The 25593-nt window shown below is 36.8% G+C and overlaps 1 protein-coding gene across 2 annotated transcripts in view; it reads left to right on the forward strand.

Moving 5' to 3' along the window:
- Window positions 1-1860: 1860 nt before the first annotated feature.
- The window catches only part of lpar1 (lysophosphatidic acid receptor 1), a 62951-nt gene continuing 39218 nt past the window's right edge, over window positions 1861-25593 (forward strand). For both annotated transcript variants that reach the window (XM_052117729.1, XM_052117728.1), the window contains exons 1-2: window positions 1861-2071; window positions 19900-20662. In XM_052117729.1, coding sequence (XP_051973689.1) covers window positions 19924-20662 — 739 coding nt within the window. In that variant the 5' untranslated portion in view covers window positions 1861-2071; window positions 19900-19923. The remainder of the gene's footprint in view (window positions 2072-19899; window positions 20663-25593) is intronic.

Below are 25593 nucleotides of genomic sequence, written 5' to 3' on the forward strand. Positions count from 1 at the left end.
GCCACCGTGGATCTGACTTGTTGGTCCAGCACATCCCACAAATGCTCAATCAGATTGAGATCTGGGGAATTTGGAGGCCAGGGCAAAATGTTGAACTCTTGTTCCTCAAACCATTCCTGAACAATGTGTGCAGTGTGGCAGGGCACATTATCCTGCTGAAAGAGGTCACTGTCATCAAGGGATACCATTGCCATGAATGAGTGTACCTGGCCTGCAACGATGTTTAGGTAGGTGTCAAAGGTCAAATTGTTTACATGAATGGCCGGACCAAGGGTTTCCCAGCAGAACATTGCCCAGAGCATTACACTCCCTCCATCGGCTTGCTGTCTTCCTACAGTGCATCCTGGTGCCATCACTTCCCCAGGTAAATGGCACACACGGCCGTCCATGTGATGTAAAAAAAGAATCTGGACTCATAGGACCAGGCAACCTTCTTCCACTGCTCCAAGGTCCAGTTAAGACGCTCGCTTGCCCATTGTAGGTGCTTCCGAAGGTGGACAGGGATTCATGAGCACAATGACTGGTCTGCTACTACGTAGCCCCATACGCAGCAGGGTGCGATACACTGTGTGTTGTGACACATTCCTCTTGTAACCATCATTAAACTATTTCTGTGACTTGTGCCACATTAGACTGACCTTTTTTCGGTTCGGAACAGACAGGATAGCCTTCGTTGTCCTTGCGTATCGATGAGCCTTGGGCACCCAACACACTGTCGCCGGTTTGCGATTTGTCTCTCCTCGGACCACTGTCAGTAGGTAGGTACTCACCACTGCTGACTGGAAGCACCCCACAAGCCTTGCCATTTCAGATATTCTCTGACCCAGTCATCTGGCCATAACAATTTGGACCTTGTCAAAGTCGCTTAGGTCTTTACTCCTGCCCATTTCTCAAGCATTCAACATGGTGACTACGAGAACTGATTGTTCGCTTACCATCTAATCTACTCAGACCTTGACATGTGGCCTTGTTAGGAGACTCCCCGTCCAGCGGTTCCACCCGCTTTGGTGTGCAAAGGCCTTTACTGTTACACTGTTGCAGCTGATTCCAGATTGTTCTTCATCCAGCAGTTTCTTCACCCAAGTTTCAGAGGTTGATAAACGGTAAGACAATGTTTTTTCCATTTTACGCTGGTGTGCTGAGGGGCCGACCTGCCTTGTTAAAACTGTGTATGTTTACTGTACTGTTACAAATATTGCAAAAAAAATTACTGGCTTGCAGAATAAATAATAAAGAGAGTAAGTGATTTCATGTAAAGTTTGTGTTTAAAATGTTATGGTAGACTATCACTGAGGTTGGGTTGGGTCACTTGCTTTCGGGTGCAGGCTGGGTTAATGCTTCAACTTAATGCCCTTACAGACCTCTTTTGAGAACCCTCCCTCCCAATTTTGAATTTCAATAATGAAATGATGATGAATATAATAATAGAAACTTTATTTAAAAAAAAAATCATTAAAAAAAAAATTCTTAATTTATTTTTTTCCCCAAGATGTCTGAAAGGGGAGGTTTTGTCATTTAGCTCAAATCTTCAAAAAATTATAGTAATCTCCGCCCACCCACCTACCTACCTACCTCCCTCACACTTTTACAAAACTTGTTCACTGACTGTTTATACAATTCACCTTTATTGCAGAGTGAGCTTACAATGTGTTTTCAATTATCCACACTCACCAGTGCTCCTGCAGTGCGTGTTTGCATTTGAGCGTCTCTCTCTCTCTCTGTCTGTGTGTGTGTGTGTGTGTGTGTGTGTGTGTGTGTGTGTGTGTGTGTGTGAGTGAGAGAGAGAGAGAGAGAGCGCGCAACGTCACACATACACACAGCTGTGCCTCAGTGCCACAGCTCTTCAGAGTAACTGGACGGAGGTGAATTATTCCAGCTCAAATGCCGTATCTGCGCGCAACACCGAGGAAATAAAATGAATATTCAACACAGCCTTGTATTGAACAACGCAGCGAGAACACAATACAGCCATCTTTGTTAGCCAGTCGAGTGTTTTTTGAGCTTTTAGGAATTTTAGGAGTTACGATTCAGTTTTGGAATATATTTCCTGGATTTCTGTTTCACAACCCAAGTAAGTATAATGCTTTATTACATGAAAAGTACATGATATATGTTTTTTATGGTTATTTAAACTTTTCTTATCTGAAAATTATTTTCTTATTATTGTTATTTTCACCCAACCAAAATAAATAAATAATATTTATTCTGCCATAGTATTTTGGGTCATGATCAGTATTATTTGCTTTTACTGATGTATAAAACTATTTATATATATATATATATATATATATATATATATATATATATATATATATATATATATATATATATATAAACATCGATATACGTAAGCCACGTTAACTGTGAATCATGCAACATTCAGATCTCCGAGGGAGTAATGCGTGGCAGGCTATACGACAAAACGTCACTATTTTCAGCATCTTATCAATTTAACCACCCTCCTATAGTGATGCAAATTTGAAGATAGACTTTAAATCGCTCTTTGAAGATTTGTTTCGAGGCTATGCATTTTGGGGTCAATGCATATGTGCCAGTCACACAGGGTTTCCAAAAGGTAAAGTTCTGTGTTTGCACCAGTTTACACTAACTCTCCCGCTCTTCCCAAATAGTCTAAACACTCACAATACAATAACATGTGCCTAACAACAGAGGAATTGTTCCATACAGTGTTTTGTATAGGTACTTTTGTAACAACCAGTTGTGGTCCGTTATAAATGCAGACTGAGAGCAGTCAAACATTCCTGGTACTTCTGGCCAGCTCCCAAAAACACACCTTGGAATACTGTATTCCTATTCGGACAGGATTCAGGTTAATACAACACTCACCTTATTAATGTGTTCTTAAATAGTTTTTACCTCATTAAATGCAGTGTCTTATTTTACTGTAATCTGTAAATTTTCCATTCAGTAAATGGACAAATTAAGCATTTCCTGGGACTGGGAATGCAAAACTGTAATAAATAATAAAATTATTTATATAATTTGTTTCTTACATGTATATATAATATAATTTTTAAAAGCGTAGTCCTAGTGACTCGTGTGCTATATTCCAAATGTTCTGAAGTCGTATGATAGATGTGTTAGGAATAGGCCAAATTGAAGATGTTATTCACTGATAATCTTGCCCTCTGGGGCAGCTGTCACATTCCACTTAAGCTTGTGTTAAAAAAAACTGCACATTTAGATTTGACATTTTTTATGATTAGGGGACAGAGAGAAATGTTATTTTCTGAAATAGTTTTGTGTTCCCTCAGAATTGTTTTGTGTTTCCTCAGAACCATCTCTTTAAACATCCTTTATGAAAATTAAACAAGGTTTTACAGAAACCATGTTTTAACCATGATATTAATGGTAAAACCATACTAACAATACAGGAACATAAGGACTATAGTAATACAAAATATAATCATTCTACCAAAATGCATGGTTAGTTGTAGTATAATAATAATAACACTATGGTGCATGAACATGGTTCTTACTACAAAGAAACATTGTTGAATGTTTATTGAAGGTTTACAATAGTGAAACCATGGTTAATTTTAGTAAGAGCATGTTTAAAAATCATACTGGTACCACAAATTAACCATGTCGTTACTACAGAATAGTAAAAAATACTGTAATAAATCTATGGTAAATTTTGTGGTTATGGTTTTACTACAAATACCATAGTTCAACTGTGTTGACTGTTTTTAAGCCATGGTTTAAATGTATTGTGAGGGAACCCAAATTAACTGCGAGGGAACACAAAACTACTTCAGAAAATAATTTCCCACCCTGTTCTCTTCTCTAAGGGGCTCCGTATCTCTGAGAGCTAAAGCAGAGGGAAGGATTTTCAATGAGCAACTTAAATTTCTTTCACAACAGTGAATTTATGTGGTATGCCTTGTTCAGAAGACAATATAAAGCCATGTGGTTTACTTTCATGGTGTTTCTTTTTCATTTAGGAGCTTAACATCCCCATTCTCCATTCACTTTCAAAGTATATAAAAAGCAGTGTCAACAATCTGCTCAACTTCTAAATTTGAACAAAATCCGGCCAAACAGAAGTCTTTGAGTTCATTTCAGTGGTTCTCCTGTAACTCCACCTACTTTATTTTCATTATTCGGTCAGTCAAAATCAGTCAACGTGAACACACCAAGACCACGTCATTTTTATTTTTTTGAATTATTCTACAAAAGGAATAAATTCTACCCAAATACTCTTAAGTGCCCATTCACTCATGTGCCATCTCCAGAGAAAACCATTAACACATCTGGCCAAAGTAAGACATGCTGCTCTTTTATCAGTCTTTTGTCTGTATTCTGCTGATAACACTCTTTTATGCATCCATCTATGATCTTTACAGTTGTATTAGATTAAACATAAATTGTATGTTTAAAATAGATGCAACTGTATGCAGTTGTATTAGATTAGACATAAATTACAATAAGTGTAATTGCTGCATATTATGGCCACGTTTAGCGTTAGCACAATAGTGCCATGAATTCAGAATGTAAACAAGACAAATTAAGCATTTTCTACTGCATAGATATTATATATAATGTGGCATAAAGTTCTATATAATATCTATGCAAAAATGCTTAATTTGTCTTGCTTAAATTCTGAATTGTTTACATTCTTGGGTTCCTGTCATGACTGGAATCTTCATCTAATAAGAGTGTACGTGAGTCCACCTTTAATTGAACTGTGTGAAACAAATACGATTATTTGTTTTTATTAGCTTTACAAGTAGAACCTAACCTAAAATCTACTGTATGCAGTAAATGAACAATACATTACTGTTAAGTGTGCATTATCAAAGATATTTAAAATGTTGTAGTTTCCTCCTTAAAGTCGACTATTGTAGTTATATGTGAGATTAACTTGCTGTAACGCATTGCTTAGAGAAAAGTGAATACATACAGTTAGCACAAGGTTCTTTCCACCTACTTCATTTTATTGTGCACTTTTCAAAGGCTAGACCTAACATATTTAGTGCCAAGGTTTTAATCTGCGTAGTGGTTGGTCTGCTGCTAGCTAGACAGGAAAACTCCCCTTTACAAACAACACAAATGGTTCTCCGTCACCTCCCAGATCAGGACTGGGTGCAGCTGGGTTGCCAGTGCTGGTTACTGCCCTTCCTGCTCTATGTCAAAACTGCTGAAGGGAGATATCAAACTCTAAAATGTGTTCAGTGGCCTTCAATTAAATGCAATTGCTCTTTCTAAATAAATGGGCCCAATGGGCATGGCTGGAAGGTCCCTTGACTAGCTGCAGTGGATGGTTGTGTTCTATTTTAATGCCCATTGTGGGTGTGCAAGGCAAAAGCCATGCTTTTTCACACTTTTATTATTTTTTTTTATATATATGTGGTTTGTTGCTTAGAGGTGTGTGAGAAGCTGGGTTGAGCTTTGCAATTTTGATGTTCAAAAATAACTTGTTTGAAATTGTTTGATTAGAAGTTATATTGTGTGCATTAATATGTGTGCAGCCCGTATTCAAGACACTCCCATACACAACTGGGATCATAACAGTGCATTATATCATCCCTTGGCTTCTTCCACAAGTCTCCCTTTGATGTCTGTGAATACTCCATTTAAACACTGTGCCTTAGCTTTAAAATAACATATTATGTTAATCATAAGAGATCACATTCATTGTCATAGTGATGTATGTCCAACCTATGTTCCTGATAGACAGTTCATCCTAATATATAGTAATAAAAGTTCAAGATGATTACTTCCAGTGAGGATGTTCTAATGGGCTCAGATATGACTCACAAATGAAACATTGATGTCAGCCTAATAACACAGCTCTCTAGTCAGGTCTCAGATATGAAACGGAAAGTCTCTTTTGTTACACTCTTAACACTGTTGTGTAGGAATAAAAGATAGTTAAGCTGTGAAGTTTGAGACTGTGCACAAGCAAAGCACTCTGATTTTACCTTACTTTTAAAAACATTAAAAAATAAAACGGAGTATAGCATTTTTAAATATAATGGTGTTTAAAATAAAAGAACTACCACATGAAAAAGAAGATAACTTGAAATATCTGAATTACAATAACAAATTCCTGCAAATGAAGGTCAAGAATTCGATTGCCAGTTAAGAGTTGTGTCAGCTATAAAATGTAGACTTTCATTATTGAGTTTTCACAACTACAAAATGATATCCATTGTCAAAGGAAACTTGAACAAAGGAAAAATCAACATGAACACACGATAAATCGGAAATTTGAGACCTGGGTTCGGATCCTGTGTCGAAACCAGGAAGTAATCGCGTTCGAATAATCAGTAACAAGTTTTTAAAATATGCATTCCTCTTCACTTTATTAAAGCCTGTACTACTGAAAACAGCTTGTGTCACAGCTCTCGTTTGGCACCCCTCTGTGAACTTTACATGCATAAAAAGAGCTCACACATGCCCATAAGCCCAACAACACTTACCAATTTGACCACTAGGGGCAGTGTTTCCAATTTGGTTAGCACAGACCAATTTTATCTGAAGAAAGTCATCCTTCTTCTTCCGATTTCACTCAGAGATAAGTCTGAGAAAATCTGAAACGTAATGATGCTAGACATTGATATACTATGTAAATACTTGGCAAAGTACATCTCTCATTCACCTAAGCTCATTAAAGGAATAGTTCAGGCAAAAAGATAATTCTGTCATAACCTCTTCCATGGAACACAAAAGGATACATTTAGCAGAATTTCCTGATTACACTTTGCCATATAGTGAAAGTGAAACTTAACTATTTCTTTAATAGAGGGACATGTTACATGATTGTTCATTTAATAAAGCAAAAGTACAACCTCAAAATGTATCTAAAAAATTAACCCATGTGACCCATTGTGAGCTTGAAATTATCAATGTGGAAATCATTTGTAGTTAAAGACTATCCAGAATTATGGGTAATCCAGAGAAAGATTCATGAAGCACAAAAACCTGGATTCCCTGAGTAATGGAAAGAGTAATGGAAAGAAATCTAATATATCATCCTTTATCCTATTACCTTCATCCAAGTACATTTGACTTTGGAGAAATCCAAAGGATTCCAGGTCTGTTGCCAACTGTTAAACATTGTGGGTGTTTCATAATGATTTGGGCAGCCATCTTGTGGGAGTCATTAGTTTGGATGGTTGTTTTGCAAGGCTATAGAACTTCCCAGGAATATAAGAACACTTTACAGAACCAGGTGCCTCGTATCTAGAAGTTCCCATAATTCAGGGTGCTAATGTCCCCATGCACACTGCAAAACAAATTAAAGAGTGGTTCCATTCACCAAAATATAACAAAACACCTTTCATGGCTAGATTTAAACATCACTGAGCCATGGAGAACAGAATGTAGATTTCAGTCTCATCAAACGTTTCAAGAATTTTATCATTTTATGCGTGAATTGTGAGATGTCCTACTACATGAAGTTACATTCCAAGAAGTAAGGCTATTCTGAAGCAAATATGAAGGACCTTATTAGGTGTTTACAATTTTAAGAGTTTGTTACAGTCAACATAAAAACAAAAAAGTCACTCTGTTTACTTTCTTATGGCTCAACTACTGGCGTGACCAGTCCCTATAACTTTTTTCCATCTCCCATCCAACCTCTGGCTCCATTTTGTTATGTAACACCCACTTTTTACAATCCAACCAATCACTGTTGGATAACATTTTATTGTTTTTAATTTAATCTTGGAATAGAGTTTCACCTGGAAATACATCTGAATATGGCATTAAAATGGGTTGTAAACTCCTTTTGAAGTTGACTTTAAGCGCTTTATATAGATTTTGTGGTTTTGATACAATAGACTTGTCTAAATCTCAAAATAAAGTCATCGATCATGACGAAACATAAAGATGCCCTATTTGTTTGCAAACCAAAACTATGCAAATTTTGTAGCTAGAAATGGTTGCTTTGCTGCCATTCTAAGTCTAAAAGTTACGCAAACCTCATTAACAGTAACTGAGGTACAACTTGATTAAAAGTAAATTCGAGCTTGTAGCATCTGCTTTTTTACACTATATATTTTACAGCACTGCTATGCTACAGTATATGTAAATTAATATGATGTCCCATGTTATTTGCACACATAGGTTATATCATTTAGGAGAAAGCACATTAGATATTAGAATCAGAAGTGTGAAAACAGGTTTGTCATGGGAAATGCTTTTGATGCTTATTTTGGCTTTTTGACACTTGCTGTTAACATTTGGCTTTAATAACAGATGGCTTCTAATACCCACAACCGCTTCATATAATACTTTGCCACATTTGCCAGCAGCATATCACTCTCCAGCTCTCGCCTGGTTACCCACTGAAGCACCACACTTGCAGACTCAGAATAACTCCATTGGGGTGGGGGTGTCACACTTAGCGACTGTTGTTGCTGATCTTGCCTCCTCAGCCAGTTGGTCTGTCACACTCATCCATTAAGAATGGAGGCCAGGTGTCACACTAAAGCTCAGCCTTTTCTCAGCGCTTCACTATCACGCACCATTTCTGCTGCCAATCAACTGATGCTTGCAGAGAGCAAGAATACCGAATGTGCATAAACAATAACCATGAACAACAATAAGTGTTATACAGCAGCGGTAGCAAGTACATACACATTCAAACAAGCTGGATGTTGTGTAGGAGTTTGTAAAATTTGATCTCAACAGAGAGTCCCGACGCTCAAGGGATTAACAACTTCCTGCTGGAAGACGCTAATGTGTACTGTGTCTCCTTTCACCTGGCCGATGATTATGTAAATGAAGCTCACACCTAAAAATAGCCGGAAAACTGTGCTAGTGAGTTCCTAGAAAAGTGCAATATAAATGTAAGGAATAATTATTATTATTAACATGAACTGCAATGATCTTACTGTTGGCCTACATAAGACAGTTTAAAGGGATGAAAATTCTCTCATCATTTGCTCACCCTCATGACATCGCTGATGTGTATGACTTTCTTTCTTCAGCAGAACACAAGCAAAGACTTTTAGAAGAATATCTTATCTCTGCAGGCCCTTACAATGTGAGTGAATGGTGGCCAGACCTTAGCAGCTCCAAAAATCACATAAAGGAAACATATATGTAATCCATATGACACCAAACTTTCAGATGTAAAAGTTCCAATCATATTCCATTAAGCCATTAAGATGCCATGTTCCTGTTTTGATGGCTGATAAAGCCCCCACTAATTTGCTTATGATTTAGTTTCCCCTCAGGACTTGACATTAGTGTTTCTACCTTGGTATATCCTTGAGACTTTTGTATTGAAAATTGTGCAGCACTATGGTCCTAGCATTTATTTTCACATTTTGCACTTTTTATTTTTACAAATTCATGACATCCCTTTTGCTATCGACTGAACACAACAACAACTCTGACATCAACACCATTGCTGTTTATTGATGTACTATTTAGTTAAAAATGTTTTCATGATCCGTAGTGCTGTCACAGGCAAGAAAGTGTTTCTTCTTCTTGTGCTGTTTATTTGCGGTTGACAATCCAGCTTTTGGTGCATTACCGCCACCTACTGAGCTGGAGTGTGGAACCGTTAGCTGAATTTGAAATTGGTGATACTTAATCGAAAAGAGGTCACACACACGTTATGTAGGAAAAAATCTTAAACTGAATATACTTTAAAGGTACATTACCCTCTGGAGTTTACTTGTAAACAAACAAGTTATGTTTAATTCATCCTTGAGGTCTTACAAACATGTGGAACCCCGTTAATAGTATGAAACGTATATATGGGATAAATATCAACGATATGAGAAAAAAATATTATGATATATATTTTTTTTTGGCCATATCACCCAGCCCTACTGACAGGATTTACAACTGTCCCGTTTTTGCCAGACGTCCTATATTTTATTCCATATGTGACGCCAATTTTCCTGTATTTTAGCAGGTAGAAAAACATCCCATATTTAAGGCTTTGTGTCCCGCATTGAAGCATAAATGTGTTGGACAGCAAGTCTCTTAAAGAGGAACCCCACCCTGTATTAGAGCGCTCAAAATGCTCAAGCGTCCCTTACTTGCGTGAGATATTCGCTGACTAACTCACATTAGGGCATATCTTTGAGTGAGTAAAGCCAATGTCTGTATTATTTTAAAAGAGGTTTGCTCTGCTTTGGCTGCCCTGTAACATATACAGTACATGACACATGGGTGGGTTCCATTTAGAAGTGTTCAACCCTGTGTCCTGTTTCCCTCATAAACTTTATCTTCCACTGTAATAAAATGGTCATTCTGAGCTCAGTTTTTAAGTCATTTTTTTTATAGAAAATTATTTTGTAATGATCTACAGTATGACCATCATTAAGATTGCCCAAAAAAATTAGATTTTTTTCTGCCTGTGTTAACAAAGCCTAAATGTTTCTGTTTTCGAAAAGGAGGCTTTATGGCTTTTGAAGGCTTCATTCCAATGTGCATTTGACGGCTTTCATTCTCTTGCGAATACTTAAAAAAGAAAACAATTTTATCAATGATGCAACTAGTGACTATAGCTATGTTTCCATCCAAGTTTCGAATTTAATTTATGTGAAAAACCATATTATCACAAAAACAATGTGCTAATAAAGTTTCGTTTCCATCCAAGGGTGTTCAAAAGGATGAAATCGTCCCTTCCTGAGAAAATGTATCCACTGTGTGTTTTATTAATGAAACACTGACAGTTTAGAGCATACAGACAAAACACTGTAAAGAACTTTGTCTCATGTTTGGGAGCAACAGAGCATAACACACTTCTGGGAGTGCTATATATGTGTGTGTTCATCCATTCTTATGACTGTACCGTGCGGATCTATAAGATTAAAAAGATTTAAAAGTGTCAACCTTCCGTACAGTTCAAATTAGTTTCTGACTTATTTGCCCTGCAAACTCTTTCTAGGCTTTGGATTTTCTATACACCAGTATTTCAGGATGACCAGAGCAACATTGCAGATGCAATGATTAATCCACTGGTTTGTCCAGTAATAACATCTTTTTCAGTCACATGACCTTTTTGATGCTCATCTTTTATTCCTAACAAATAAAATAGAAGTTTATTTGATAAATGTGTTTCCATCATAGTTTATGCGACTTCTTATCCAATAAAAAATGTATCCACCTAAAGTGAGCATACCATTTTTTTGGAGATTTATTCGCATCTCTGTGTTTCCATCGAGCAATTGTTATGCGATATCCCAAAAGGCGATATTTGTATTTGAATATCTGGGAACCATAGCTTGAGCATTCCCACAGTTTCCAGATGGTGCTAGGGTAGCCAAGTTTTCACTATGCAAATACAAGACGCTTGAGCATCTTGAGTGCTTTAATACGAGACCATATTGGGAAATAAAAAATGCCTCAGTTCCGGACCACTACTAGTGGTTGCAAGACTACTGATTTTTAATGGTGAAGTGATTCATTTCTGCGCTGCTAGTGGCACCAAACGGACTTGCAAAAATAAAGTGTGTTTTCATACAACCTTGAACGGCAGCTGAGTGTGCGGTGCGGGGGATCCAGCACGTGGATGGTTCTTCTGGTAACTATTAAGCATAACGACAGCGCAGTTTAAGCATATTTTAGCAAGACTTCAAATTTGATTTTTAACATCTTTAATCAAAGTTAAATTTATTTTCCTCTGTACACGTATTCCATGGATGATATTCCCCTGGCTGAACAGCAAACTAAAGTAGCCACTCCCCAAAATCACGCTAAAGGTTGAGCTAGAAAGGGATGGGTGGAGCTGAGCTGGCCACTCAAAATAAAAACATCAGTGTTTTGATAGTGCCTGGGAGGCTCAGTGTTTATGCTTTTGGGGGAAGGAACCCCAGGAATGGCTTACTTTTAGTTGCCATTGTACAATAATCTGAGATAGTAGAATGTATTTTGACATAAAAAGTTACATACTTCACCTTTAATAGTAGGCTTGTCGAGCCTATTGGTTGAGTAGAATTTGACTAGTCATTATGTTTTTATGTGAACAGATCAAATGGAATAAACATCAACCATTATGTTATCTCCTCGTAAGCACCTTTTTATTAGAAATGTGCAGCTACAAGTAAGCATACGTCAAGCTGTAATGTACCTGTGGGGTGGCTGTGGCTCAGGTGGTAGACCGGGTTGGCTGCTAATTTCAGGGTTGGCGGTTCGATTCCCAGCCCACATGACACCACATGCGAAGTGTCCTTGGTTAAGGCACTGAACCCCAAGTTGCTCCCAATGGCAGGTTAGTACCTTGCATGGCAACTCTGCCGCCATTGGTGTGTGAGTGTGAATGGGTGAATGGGACAGAGTGTAAAGCACTTTGGTAACCTCTAAGGTTAAAAAAGGTGCTATATAAGTGCAGACCATTTACTATTACCATTTAAATAAAAGTTAACATAAGTGTCTGGATTTTAGATTCTGGATTCTACATATTTTAGTGTAGTCTGGAATACCTGTAGCTGCAGGCGGTTACCCCTCCTCTTGCAGCCGCTTGATCAGATGATTGCGGGTGGAGCCGGGATCTAGCGTGCTGGATGGGGATGCATTCCAGCAATGTCATCATACTCCAATTTGAAACCCTTTTCTAACTGTTACCAAATCATGTTCTTGAAGCAACAAATAGCAACCAGGTTAGATATCCCAAAAGTTGTGCTGATCCACTAGCTTGCGCCAGCTAGTCGTTATATTTATATATTGGTGTTTTTGTTGTATTTGGAGTCCTTTTTGCATAAATCAGAGATTACTGTAGTATTTGTGTCATCCTTATCAAAGTAAATTTGAGCGACTTGTCTATCGGTGCAGAGCATTAACTGGTGTAGTAGAGTCTGAAGAGGTGGGTTTACTGCGAATTTCTGAAAGACCCCCAACCTCTAAAACTATAATATTAGAATCCTTAGTCTTCCCGTACCATCCTACGTTTTGAAAAATCATCCACGTGTTTTGTAAATCAAATGGAAAGCAACTAGTCAACTACAGGCTGTTTTGATAAGTTTTGACTACATTAGTTATAGTCGACAGGACGGTGACACTAGAAGAAGAACAGAAGTTTCCGCTAGAGGCAGGAAAAAAAAAGACCTATTCTACCCCTTGTACCCCCTGAGCAAGACTGTGGGGTTATTCAGCCATATTCTGACCACCCAGCTTGAACAATTTGGTCACCCTTTAATTCCTTGAATGACCAACACCAGCGTGACTTGGACCCGTACCTGCCCCCTGGTCATGTGGACATATTGATCAACAGTCCAGGAACACATTAAGTGAACTCCTGAGCACCCCAACGAATTTAGTTTGTAGGGATCCACCAGAGCCTAAGGGTGCAAAGTGAATGTTACCATCACAGCACCTGCAACTGGGTTGAAGTTGAACATAGCTTTGGCAGGAGGACACTGGAGTATGCCAAACAAGGACTTATGACGATGATTACAGGATTTTGACTGAGGGGACCAAATGAAGAACTGAAACAAATGACTTCCCCCAAACTAAGCTGTCTTTGGGGGGGATGAATGATGATCTGGAGTAGATTTAGGAGGTAGAATACTGGATACGGGTTTCTGCTTTGTATGGCATGAGTTCTCAGTTACAAGAGCTTTACCACAATTATAGACATTATAATTTTTAATATGTCTTTTGCAGTGCAGAATTGCTTTTGAATCTGCTAAAAGTTTGTGAATATGATTTGTGAAAAGTTTGTGAATAAATACACTGCTTTACCTGCATTTCTGCATTCCCCCTGGATTGTTAACAGTTTGCAGATGCCTGCCTAAATATGGGCAGAAATTGCATCATTTTGGTGTGAATCACATTGGCAGTATTGCCTCACATAGCCTATGTTGCTACGTGAACAACTTATTCTTTGTAATAATTGGGTTTTATTGCTTTTTGACAGGATGAATGCAGAAAAATGCCTGCATTGTGCTCTCAGACAGGCAGGGGACAAATACTGAAATGGATCTAGGCTGGTGCTGTTGCTCATTCCCCAACCTGATTCTCACAAAGTGTCCTGTGCAATATTTATGTTGCATAGCAATATTTGATTTTGATGCCATTTCAAAGTGTTGATTAAGATCCGGTTCTGATACATTTTCTGATGAGTTGTTTCAAACAAACTCTTTTATTATTATTGTGATATGCTTCCAAGATTTTCATTGATAAATCACTTAATAAGCCGGCACATGCATGCAAGGATTTTTGTGCTGGGTGTATTGAAAGTACAGTGGCCCTAAAAAGTATTTTTTCACTTAAGCCACACTTAAAAATGTAAAACTGTAATTGATACAAAAGTATCAAAGCAAGAGGCATTTATTTGAAAATAGAAAATTTCATAAGCCCACTTTTAAAGCATTTTTGTGAGTTGCAGTCAGCACAGGCCAGTCAGCTCTGTTTTTCAAAAGTTTCAAACTGCATTTAACTTTAAACAGCATCTTAATAATGCAGCATTTATAGCTAGAAACGTAGGACAACCAGTGAAATGTGACGTAACCACAGTGAGACGTTCCAAAAGTGTCAATCTGACGCATGTGTACATAAACAAAAATAGTGCGGAAATGCAAGAATGGGAAAACAGCCTTACCTCGGACAGATTGCTAAATGGATTGCTGTGGAAAGCAGGCCAGTTTTAGGCTTATGCTCAATAACATAGGAATAAAAGTAAAATTTTGATTTCTAAAATCACTTTTTGTATTTTCGAATCAATGCTTTACACTTCTGCCACAATAATGTCATGTTTTATTATATTTATAATTATTTTGATTATGATATTTAATTATCTTTATTTGGGGGTCTATTATTTTGGCAAACATTGATTTATGTGATTAATTTGATTAATCAATCAGCATATTCTACAATTAATAAGATAAAAAATGTAATCGATTACAGTCGAGCACTTTTTTAGGAACACCTTCACACCTACTTATTCATGCGATTTATCTAATTAGCCAATTGTGTGGCTGCAGTGCAATGCAAAAAAAAAAGTCCTGGGTCAGGAGCTTCAGTTAATGTTCACATCAACCATAATAATGGGGGAAAATGTTATCTCTGTGATTTCGACCATAGCATGATTGTTGATGCCAGACGCACAACAGTCTATAGAATTTACTCAGAATGGTGACAAAAACCAGACTGGTTTGAGTTGACTGAAAGGCTATGGTAACTCAGATAACCACTCTGTACAATTGTAGTGACATACACTGTTAAAAATTAAAAAACGTTAGTGGACCATGTCCATAGTTAATTTGATGAACTACACTTGTATTTACTTTGCTATGGCACCTGTGTGAACTTGAGGGGGACTACTATAACCTCAAACTGTACACTGCAAAGTATTTATTCTACATCATATGCTACATAGCTCCTAAGCTATTAAGAGTAAGTGTTTACTTTTGCATAATGATTCCTTAAAATTCTTAGCAGGTTTTTTAGCATGTGGTTATCAAATATACCATGTCAAGGTCAAACTGGAATTTCCTTTCCACTCTCTTTAATCATTATAGATTATAGTGCTGAAACTGTGGCTTTGAGCGTGACTTCTGCTGGCAGAGGCAGTTTATAGACATTTGTGCACAGACCGCTTTTGTCCATTGCCTTTAGTTTAGGGAGATCAGAGGCCTGAGGCTATATGATAAAACATATCTACACACAATGACAGGATCTGTCTGTCTGTGTTCCAGCACTATGGACCAATGTGTGGTGATGATAGGTTTAGAAGTACACAATAACTATGGAAAGGTCATCCACTCTTGTTTGGCATTTGAGCTCTAAACAGTTGATAGCAGGCAGAGTGTGAGATATCGTTAATGAAAGCAGAAATAAATGTCTGTATGGGAGTTTTAGGAATGGGAAAAAGAAATTATAGCATTGAAATTATTATTCTTTTTCCTATTGCTTATTATATTAAATGTTACCAGGATTTCACACACCAACACAGAGCTAAGCACTTATTGTATATCACAAGGTAATTTGTATTTGCTGTTATTGTATATAGGTTTTGCCTTCCATCATGTTAGTCCTTTGGAATAACCCTTTAAATAATAATAGATATCATTATACAGGAAGTTACATTTTTTTTTGGTGGGAAAACTAAACCACAATCATCATCATTAAGTATTACAGTAACAATTAATTTGATGAATTCTGTAATGTTATGCAGTGTTTTGTTCTGTAAGTGTTTTGTAATTATACTTGAGAAAAATGTTCCAAAGACACATCCAAAATGTGTCTTAAGCTTAAAAAATAGTGAGCACTGTTAAACTTCACTGGTAACTTTACATACACATTAGGGTTAAATTACAGAAACACACTCAGGCTCTTGAAATACCCAGATGAGGCATGTTTCCTGTGCTGGTTGTTTGGGAAGTGACAGTCAGCCAATTTAAAAGAAGTCTTGCATTGATGTGTATAATAGTTTTCTTTTAGAGTCTAAAGCCTGTTCTACAGACTACTATTGTGTGTGTGTGTGTGTGTGTGTGTGTGTGTGTGCGCGTGTGTGTGTGCGTGCGTGCGTGCGTTCGTGTGTGTGTGTGTTTGTGTGTGTGTTTATGCAAGCTGCTAGCATTTCCTTGTTTGATGGTTTTCACAGGTCATGTTATGAGGTAAGATGCTAATAAAACAGGACCAGATGGCAATTGCATGTTTGTGAAACTTCAACAGAGTAAAAGACTCATTTCTGAGGTCAATGATATTGCTTGTTATTGTCCGTAATGCACATGTTGGGTGAAAGGTGTACCCATGGATTTAAAATGCTCTTGTTTATTGTCAGAGGGACAGATAATATACATCAACACTTTATTTTAGAATTATGAATTGTTCAATTATTGTGCATGTGTCTCTAAATCAAATTGCCTAAATGCATGTAGTTGAAAAAACTTTAATCCATGTATGACCTTTATCATTTGTAATGTTATCAGTTGAATGTGATGACTAGGCTGCATAAAAGTCTTGATCAGTATTTTTGTCTTGTTTTCCATAAACATCCGACCCAATGCATTTAATAAAGCAGAAAAATTATACAAGACATTAAGACTTGTTTACAGAGAAGACATCTTGAATGAAGTATATTTTTCTTACCCCATTGTCTTTTCTAATCTTAAGCATAAAACTCACAAAATTTAGTTTCATTTATGCTTAAAACATAACCATTTTCCAATAGGGGAGTAAAAATGTTTTCCAATTAAATATATATTCCCTCAAAACAACTCTTAATATTAGGGATGTCAATCAATTAAAATCTTTCATTGAATTAATTGCTGAGAAAAGCACCCAATATAATTAATTAGGGCTGTCGATTTATTCAGTGCGATTAATTCTATTAAAAATAATGCATCCAAAAAATTGCACGCAACTAATCATGTCACTGGACCTTAATAAGGAATATTCCTTATATTTGAGCAATTCAATTTTGCAGTACCACATTTTTCTCCGGGGGCAGTATGCGAAACTCTCTGTATAGGCAATGTGCAGCTTATACAGAGAACAAACCACACTTAACGAGAGCAGACAACACAAGATTAGAACACGCTCTTGCATTGAAACAGCTTGATGCAAATCCGGAATGCAAATCCAAAGTGTTTTTCAAAGTTTCAAACTTCATTTATCTTGACACAGTGACCTAAAAATGTTCAGTTTATGACTGATGCAACCGAGATGCTCCAAAAGCAACTATCTGATGCAGGTGCACATTGACGCATCCTTAGACAAGCCCTCATAATAAATCTTGGAATTATTGATGAATTCCGTTCATAATGGATTGCTGTGAAATGTAGGCCAATGATTGGCTTATGTTCAATAATATGGAAATAAACAATATATTGCATTCTAAAGCCACTTTTTGGATTGTACTTTAATTAAAATTTTGAATTTGTACTTTAATTAGCATTTTAATTACATTAATTATAATTGTTTTATTTTATATATATATGTGTGTATATATGTGTATATATATATATATATATATATATATATATATATATATATATATATATATATATATATATATATATATATATATATATATATATATATATATATTATTTATAATCATTTAAAAATTATATATAGAATTATTGTTATTTGAGGGGCTTTTTCAGCAAATATTTATGCATGCAATTAATTTGCTAAAGCATTTTAATTGATTGACAGCCCTATAAATAATACATAATATGAATATACTGAATATGCATACAGTATATTCAGATTGAAATATATTGGATTATTGTGCCATATGACTAAAGTATTGATTAGACTACACAAAAAGTGGTTTTAGATGTAAATTTATTGTATGATTTATTCCCATATCAATGAGCTTGTCAATCTGTCCTGGTTTCACAGTCTGTGCTATTGTTAATTCAATTATCAGTCTATGTACATGTGTGTTAGATGGATACTTTTGAAAGGCTCTTGTTCTGTGGCAGCGCTGCATGTGAGTTGACTTAAAGGGATAATTCACCCAGAAATTTAAATTCTCTCATCATTTGCACGCCCTCATGCCATCCCAGAAATAAATTACTTTGTTTCTTCTGCTGAACACACAAGAATATCTCAGCTCTGTAGGTCCTCACAAGTAAATGGGTACCAAAATTTTGAAGCTCCAAAAAGCACATAAAGGCACCGGAAAATTAATCAATAGGACTCCTGTGGTTAAATCTATATCTTCAGAAGTGATATGATAGGTGTGGGTGAGAAACAGATAAATATTTAAGTAATTTTTACTTTACATGCTTCTCCCTGCCCAGTAGGTGCACAAATAATCTGAATCACCAAAAACAAATGAAGAAAGTTAAAGTAGAGATTGACAGTAAAAAAAGGACTTAAATATTCATCTGTTTATTATTCTATTAATCTGTTTGTGTTCAGCAGAAGAAAGAAAGTCATACACATCTGGGATGCCATGAGGGTGAGTAAATGATGAGAGAATTTTCATTTTTGGGTGAACTCTCACTTTAAGGCACACTGACTATCCCCAGTTTTTTTTAAATATGAAGTAACATGTACTTCAAGCTTGAATTGCTCTCTGGTAGGTAGGAAACTACACACTTTTATTATGGAATTTAGGTATAGGCCAGAAGGCATGATTGATTGCACTATTTTTAATGCATTTTTTTTTATAGAATTAATCACACAAAATAAACACATTAAATACTCAGCCCTATTTATCATCGTATGCAATTTTGCTTCACTAGTAAACTGATCTTGGTTTAACCTTTTCACATGTGTTTCTCCCAGCATGAGTTCTTTAATTCACACTGTAATTAAAATAAATCTTACCTCACAATTCACAGCAGATGCACTGGAGGTCAGATTATTTATTATGAAGAGATAATATTAGATGTTTATAATGAATGATTATGATAGATAAGATGCGTTCGCAATTGGCTTGCCTGCTGTGCACATCGCCATAATTTTGTTGCAATGCAAGATGGGATTCTGAGTTTGTATTGTCATTGAAGCATGCAAAATGAGAAGCATAGAAGGTCCTAAAAACCTAGCCCTTCCACTCTCCAAGCCCCAGAAGTTGTTGTGATGGACGGAATGGGAGAAAGCTTGAGTGGACTGACTAGTTTGTATATTCTTTGACATCAGAAAACATGGCCGCAGTGCTACATCTAAACAGTGCACTCCGACGGTAACAGCTTTATAACTTTATTTAGTGATTGTTTTAAAGTTTGTAACATAAAAACAATAAAGATATTGTGATGTTTAAAAGACTATTTGAGCAGCTGGTTCATTATGACAACCGATTTTGCTGGTAAACAGCAGCATGAATGCAGATCACACCTGTTTGATCGTACGCATCTGAGCCCAGCCTAGTGTAATCACACCGGTTTGATCATACATGCGAAAGGGTTAACGATTTTATTTCTACTGGATAACAAGACAAAACTGGTGTTTTTGTGCAAGTTTAAATCAAAAAAAAATTCTGACACTTTTTTTCTCGATCTTTTGCAGAAACATAACCTTTCAGGATTCAGGATGGGTGATGGACAATGCTACTACAATGAAACCATAGCCTTTTTTTACAATAATAGTAAGAAGTATCTGGCCACAGAATGGAATACTGTAAGCAAGCTAGTAATGGGACTCGGTATTACAGTGTGTATTTTCATTATGCTCGCTAACTTGCTCGTGATGGTGGCCATCTACATCAACCGCCGATTTCATTTCCCAATCTACTATCTAATGGCTAACCTAGCAGCTGCGGACTTCTTTGCAGGACTTGCCTATTTCTACTTGATGTTTAACACCGGACCCAATACAAGAAGGCTAACGGTTAGCACATGGTTGTTGCGCCAGGGCCTTATTGATACGAGCCTGACAGCCTCAGTTGCTAACTTACTGGCAATAGCCATTGAGCGCCACATCACGGTTTTCCGCATGCAACTCCACACACGCATGAGTAATCGGCGAGTAGTTGTGGTTATTGTCATCATTTGGACCATGTCTATTGTCATGGGTGCCATTCCCAGCGTGGGCTGGAACTGCATCTGTGCTATAGAGACCTGCTCCAACATGGCACCCCTCTACAGCAATTCTTACCTGGGCTTCTGGGCGATCTTCAACCTGGTAACCTTTGTGGTGATGGTTGTTCTTTACGCCCACATATTCATGTATGTAAGACAACGGACCATGAGGATGTCCCGGCACAGCTCGGGTCAACGGCGGAACAGGGACACTATGATGAGCTTGTTGAAGACTGTCGTCATTGTATTGGGTAAGTGCAAATTGTAGTTGTTAATTAAACCCTACACTGTTACTGATTTGTGACTAACATTAGCTATGTTTCTATCTAAGTTGCAAATGTAATTTATGGCAAGAACTGGAATATTGCAAAAGATTCCATCCCATGTGCTCAAGAGAATGTAATCATTACTTTTGGAAACATTTGTGGAAAATGGAAATTGCTTTACCAATGTAGCCATTGGCAAAGCCACTGTGGCTCTTTTATTAAATGTAATGTTTATTTAACTACTTGCAGTTTAGACTATGCAAAGTGACCTGACAAACTTCTGCGGTAGATGCCTTGTGTCTGGGAGTGACAGTTGTTGATTATATACTTATAATCAACAAATATAAATCAATAGTTTTATATATTTCTCTTTATTTTATGTATTTATTTATTTGTGATTATGCCATTTGCAATCCGATTACTTCATTTGTGATTGTGTAATTTATTTAAAATCTTGAAATTAATGTTATGAATTATTTTGGAGTTGGTTGGTTTGGTTATGGCTTAAAATGCTTTTATGGATAATTTAAAGAAATTAATTAAATTAATGAAATCAATTAAAAAAATGAATGGGAAAAATTCTTCTGGAACTAAGTTGGCTGAAAAAGTGGGTGTACAGTAGCCAGTCATTTTGATGACAGCCTTTGTCTCTGGCATTTCAGAATGACCAGAGCAACATTTGAGATGCTATGTGATGATACTGGTTGCCTGGTTGGACCAGTTTAGAGCTGTGAATTGGGGTGCACATAAAGTGTCCCGCTAAATACGGGACAATAGGCCCATACTTCTTAATATCGGCCAAAATACGTTCTGGCTATTACAGTACAGTTTGCTAACTCTAACCCTGCTTGTTGGCCATATTCACCAGCTAAGTTTTGCATTGCTTCATCAGCCAGACCAGCCCCAAACCAGCATTAACCGGCTAGGAAGAGCATACAAGTCATGCTGCTCTTTTCAGTAGGGATCGGCTACAGATTGTCCAGTGTTGGACAATGAACAGTGATTCTCAAACTGTTCCACTCACAGATAGATCCTTTCAATTCAGATGTTATCGTATGCTTTATTTCAATGGCGCAATCACAAGCAGATGGTCTAAAGCCACAGTGACTTATTCAACAAACAAACTGTCCCCACTCATACTTAATATTATGTTAAGATGCTGGGAAATTTCAAAAAGGTCAATTCTCTTGACTACCATATAATTGCAAAAAACAAATGAAACGATTTTTTGGTGCACCGCAAGGGTTTGCCTTGTGATATGGCAGATAATATCAGCATCACGGAGCCAAATTTTATATGCTCTATGAGAATTTGTCCTTTAATGATATCATAATGACATAAAAACTTGCTCTGGGGATCAATTTATTCTATTCGATAGCTGTTCACAGTCTTCGCATGTTAGTGAGATTCCATGTGTTTGCATCCTGTCAAGGGAGATCTTTCAATGATAGTACAAAATTAATGCACCATAGTTCATCCACATGCTCCAATTAAGGCACAGTTGTAGTTCAGAATTAGCAACACACCATATACTTATAAACAGCTTTGTACACATGCTACCAATCAAAAAACTTGGACATGCTTGACTGAATTGATGTTTCTCATGATCTTTGAAACCTTTTGATCTAAAGGCTTATACCTAAATGCTTGAAATTAGTTTTGTAGACAGATATATGCTGTGCCTATGTGTGAGTTACTTTAAAGAACAAGAAACTTATATATATTTACTTTAATAGAAATCTGTGTTGGAAATTACATTTTGTGTTATTTCTTTTTTATAAAATGGCCAATTTGTAGGCTAATTTAACCTCCTGAGACATGACAGTTGTGTGCATTTTCTAGTTCCCTTTTTTTTTATAACTAGTAGCACCTAACAAACATGTAAATAAAATCTAGAGCAAATAGTTTACCTACAAATTGGAGGCAATATACCACAATATACCGATCAGCCACAACATTAAAACCACCTGCCTAATATTGTGTAGGTCCCCCTTGTAACGCCAAAACAGCGCATCACGCATCTCAGAATAGCATTCTGAGATTATATTCTGCTCACCACAATTGTACAGAGCAGTTATCTGAGTTACCATAGACTTTGTCAGTTCGAATCAGTCTGGCCATTCTTTGTTGACCTCTCTCATCAACAAGGCGTTTCTGTCCACAGAACTGCTGCTCATTAAATGTTTTCTGTTTTTGGCACCATTCAGAGTCCCAGGAGATCAGCAGTTACAGAAATTCTTAAACCAGCCCGTCTGGCACCAACAATAATGCCACGGTCCAAATCACAGAATCAAATTTGTTCCCCATTCCAATGGTTAATATGAACTGAAGCTCCTGACCCGTATCTGCATGATTTTATGCACTGCACTGCTGCCACACAATTGGCTGATTAGATAATCGCATGGAAGATTGTTGGTGCCAGACGGGGTGGTTTGAGTATTTCTGTAACTCCTGATCTCTAGAATTTACTCTGAATGGTGCCAAAATCAGAAAACATCCAGTGAGGGGCAGTGCTGTGGATTGAAATACCTTTATTTGATTAGGGAGTTCATCGGAGGATGGCAGACTGGTTCAAACTGATGAATTCTACAGTAACTCCGCACCGCACCCCCCACCCAATGTTCAAGATATGGTTACGTCCTTGATTTTATGCAATATTTAGGCAATATTGTGTTTTCTTCAAACATCACTTGTCTCAGATTTCATCGTATGCACGCTCTTCACTGACACTTTTGTCAACTTTTGAGAACAAGAACACAACATTTTGTAGAACAGTCTTGATTTTTGAACAAAATTATAGTAATCATTTTCACAAAATAAATATAGAAATGGTTTGTTTTTCACTCTTTGTGTAGGTTATCATAGTTTAACACATAATAATTAATAGTTTTATAATGGATTTTCATAGTTTAATATTGACAGTCTGGGTCTGGGACAAGGCTAAAACTGTAAAATATATACATAATAAAAGGCATTTGAAAATTACCAAAAATAAATGAAGGTATGGCAAACATGTTCCAATTTAATTGTGAGGACACCTTCATTAAACAATAATAAGAAAGAAATTTAAATATGTTTGTTTTAATACAAATCAACCACTGGAATTTAAATATATATTGTATAATATACAACAGATTCTTCCGATCCTCAAATCTGATTGGACGAGAGACTGTCCATGAGCACTGATGTTCTGACAATCTATGTGTGTATCACTCCGCTTGTGTCGTGCTGTTCTAAACTGAAGTGTAAGAGTATCGTAGATGTGTTAAGAGTTACTGTATAAGTGTCTCTTACATGTATTTTTATTTTATTATCTGACATTACATAAGTTAGCCAGCTGGTGGTGGCAAAAGAAAATGTTTGTGTGTAATATGAGCATTTGGTGAAGTGAAGTGAGTCCGTCAGTCATTGTTTGCATAGAACAGCGCTCCGTTATCACTCGTATTACTACTACTACACAACTACAGCTAGAAAATAGCTTTAAACGGCTTTAAACGAACAACTTCAGCATTATGGCTCATCACAGCTGAGAGACACAACAGACTGATTAATTACACAAACTAAAGGCGCTTACCTCTTATTGGACTTTCCACATTGGAGAAAAAGTACTGTTCAATATGCCAGAGGACATTGCGGTTTCTATAGTGAAAGACTCTTGCACACCGGCTACCACGAATTAGGGAGAATTACCCCCACATGGATGGCTATTTTTCCACTGAGAAAGCTGATCTTCAGAAAGCTGACAGCATCTCTGCTTGGGTGTGGCAACGGGTGATCACACACGCTCCATCTCTCTCTCTCTCACTCTCACTCTCTCTCTCTCTCTCTCCTCACACACACACACAAATAAAGTTATTTATCCAATAACTTGTTAGAAACAGCACAAGGCATGGTACTATTTCTGAAGTGGCATTTTTTAATTAATAACAAAAGCTTGGACGCGTCATTTGGTTTGAACCAGAAATGGTAGATTCTGATCCGTCTCATTATAAAGTAGTTCCATGCACAAATGTGTTTTTATGACCGTACTCAGTTTTTTTACATTTTTTTTATAACTTGTTCATTGATCTGTTGTAAATTAGATGTCCAGCATACATGTAAAGCCCTTCAATGCTGTTTAAAAAGGATCTCAGGAAGATGGTTTTCATATGTATAATTGTTTTTGTCATTGCATAATTCCCATACTTCCATTTGTGTTATTTCTTAATTTGATGACTTAAACATTGTTCTAAAAAGTAAAACAGTAGTAATAAATAATAAGTAGGTGTGTCCAAACTTTTGACTGACAGTGTTAATGCTACATAATACGTTACACTTCACTCTATTGTGCCAACGTGATGAACAATGTAGCCGTTGAGTGTTGTGAGTGTCATAGAGGTCTTGCATTCAGTTCCAGCATTTGCCTTGCACTGCATCAGTGTCATGCCTCGCTAGCTCCCCCAGAGAAGCACAGCACAGAAAAAAGGAACCCAGTCACAGTTCAGCATCCCGTTGCATTCGTGCTCTGTAGGAAACAGTACTGTTGTTGTTAGGATCGAGCAGAGCTTTTATTGAAGTTCTGTGGAGGATAGAGAGCAGGGGTTCTGGATGAAAGCATAGTTTGTAGACATGGTTTATAGTTTGTGATCTCACCCTGGAGATAATAGTGGTATATAACCATTTTTAAGGTGTAAATGAAAGTGTCATTTTCTTTAAATAATGTGATCTTTATCTTAAAAGTAATCAAATTGAGACATGAAATAGAATTATATGAATAAAACAGGTTCTTGTTCATGCATAACTCGCTGCTACAATGCATTGTGGGTGGTTGCTTACTGGCCCAAGGGGGAAAAAAACCTACCCCTGAATGTCTATGTTACTGTCAAAAAAGTTTCAAAACGATATGAGATGTGACAGTTTTGAGATGAAATCAATGA

Source organism: Xyrauchen texanus, chromosome 44 (assembly GCF_025860055.1).
Source record: "Xyrauchen texanus isolate HMW12.3.18 chromosome 44, RBS_HiC_50CHRs, whole genome shotgun sequence".
Lineage (NCBI taxonomy): Eukaryota > Metazoa > Chordata > Actinopteri > Cypriniformes > Catostomidae > Xyrauchen > Xyrauchen texanus.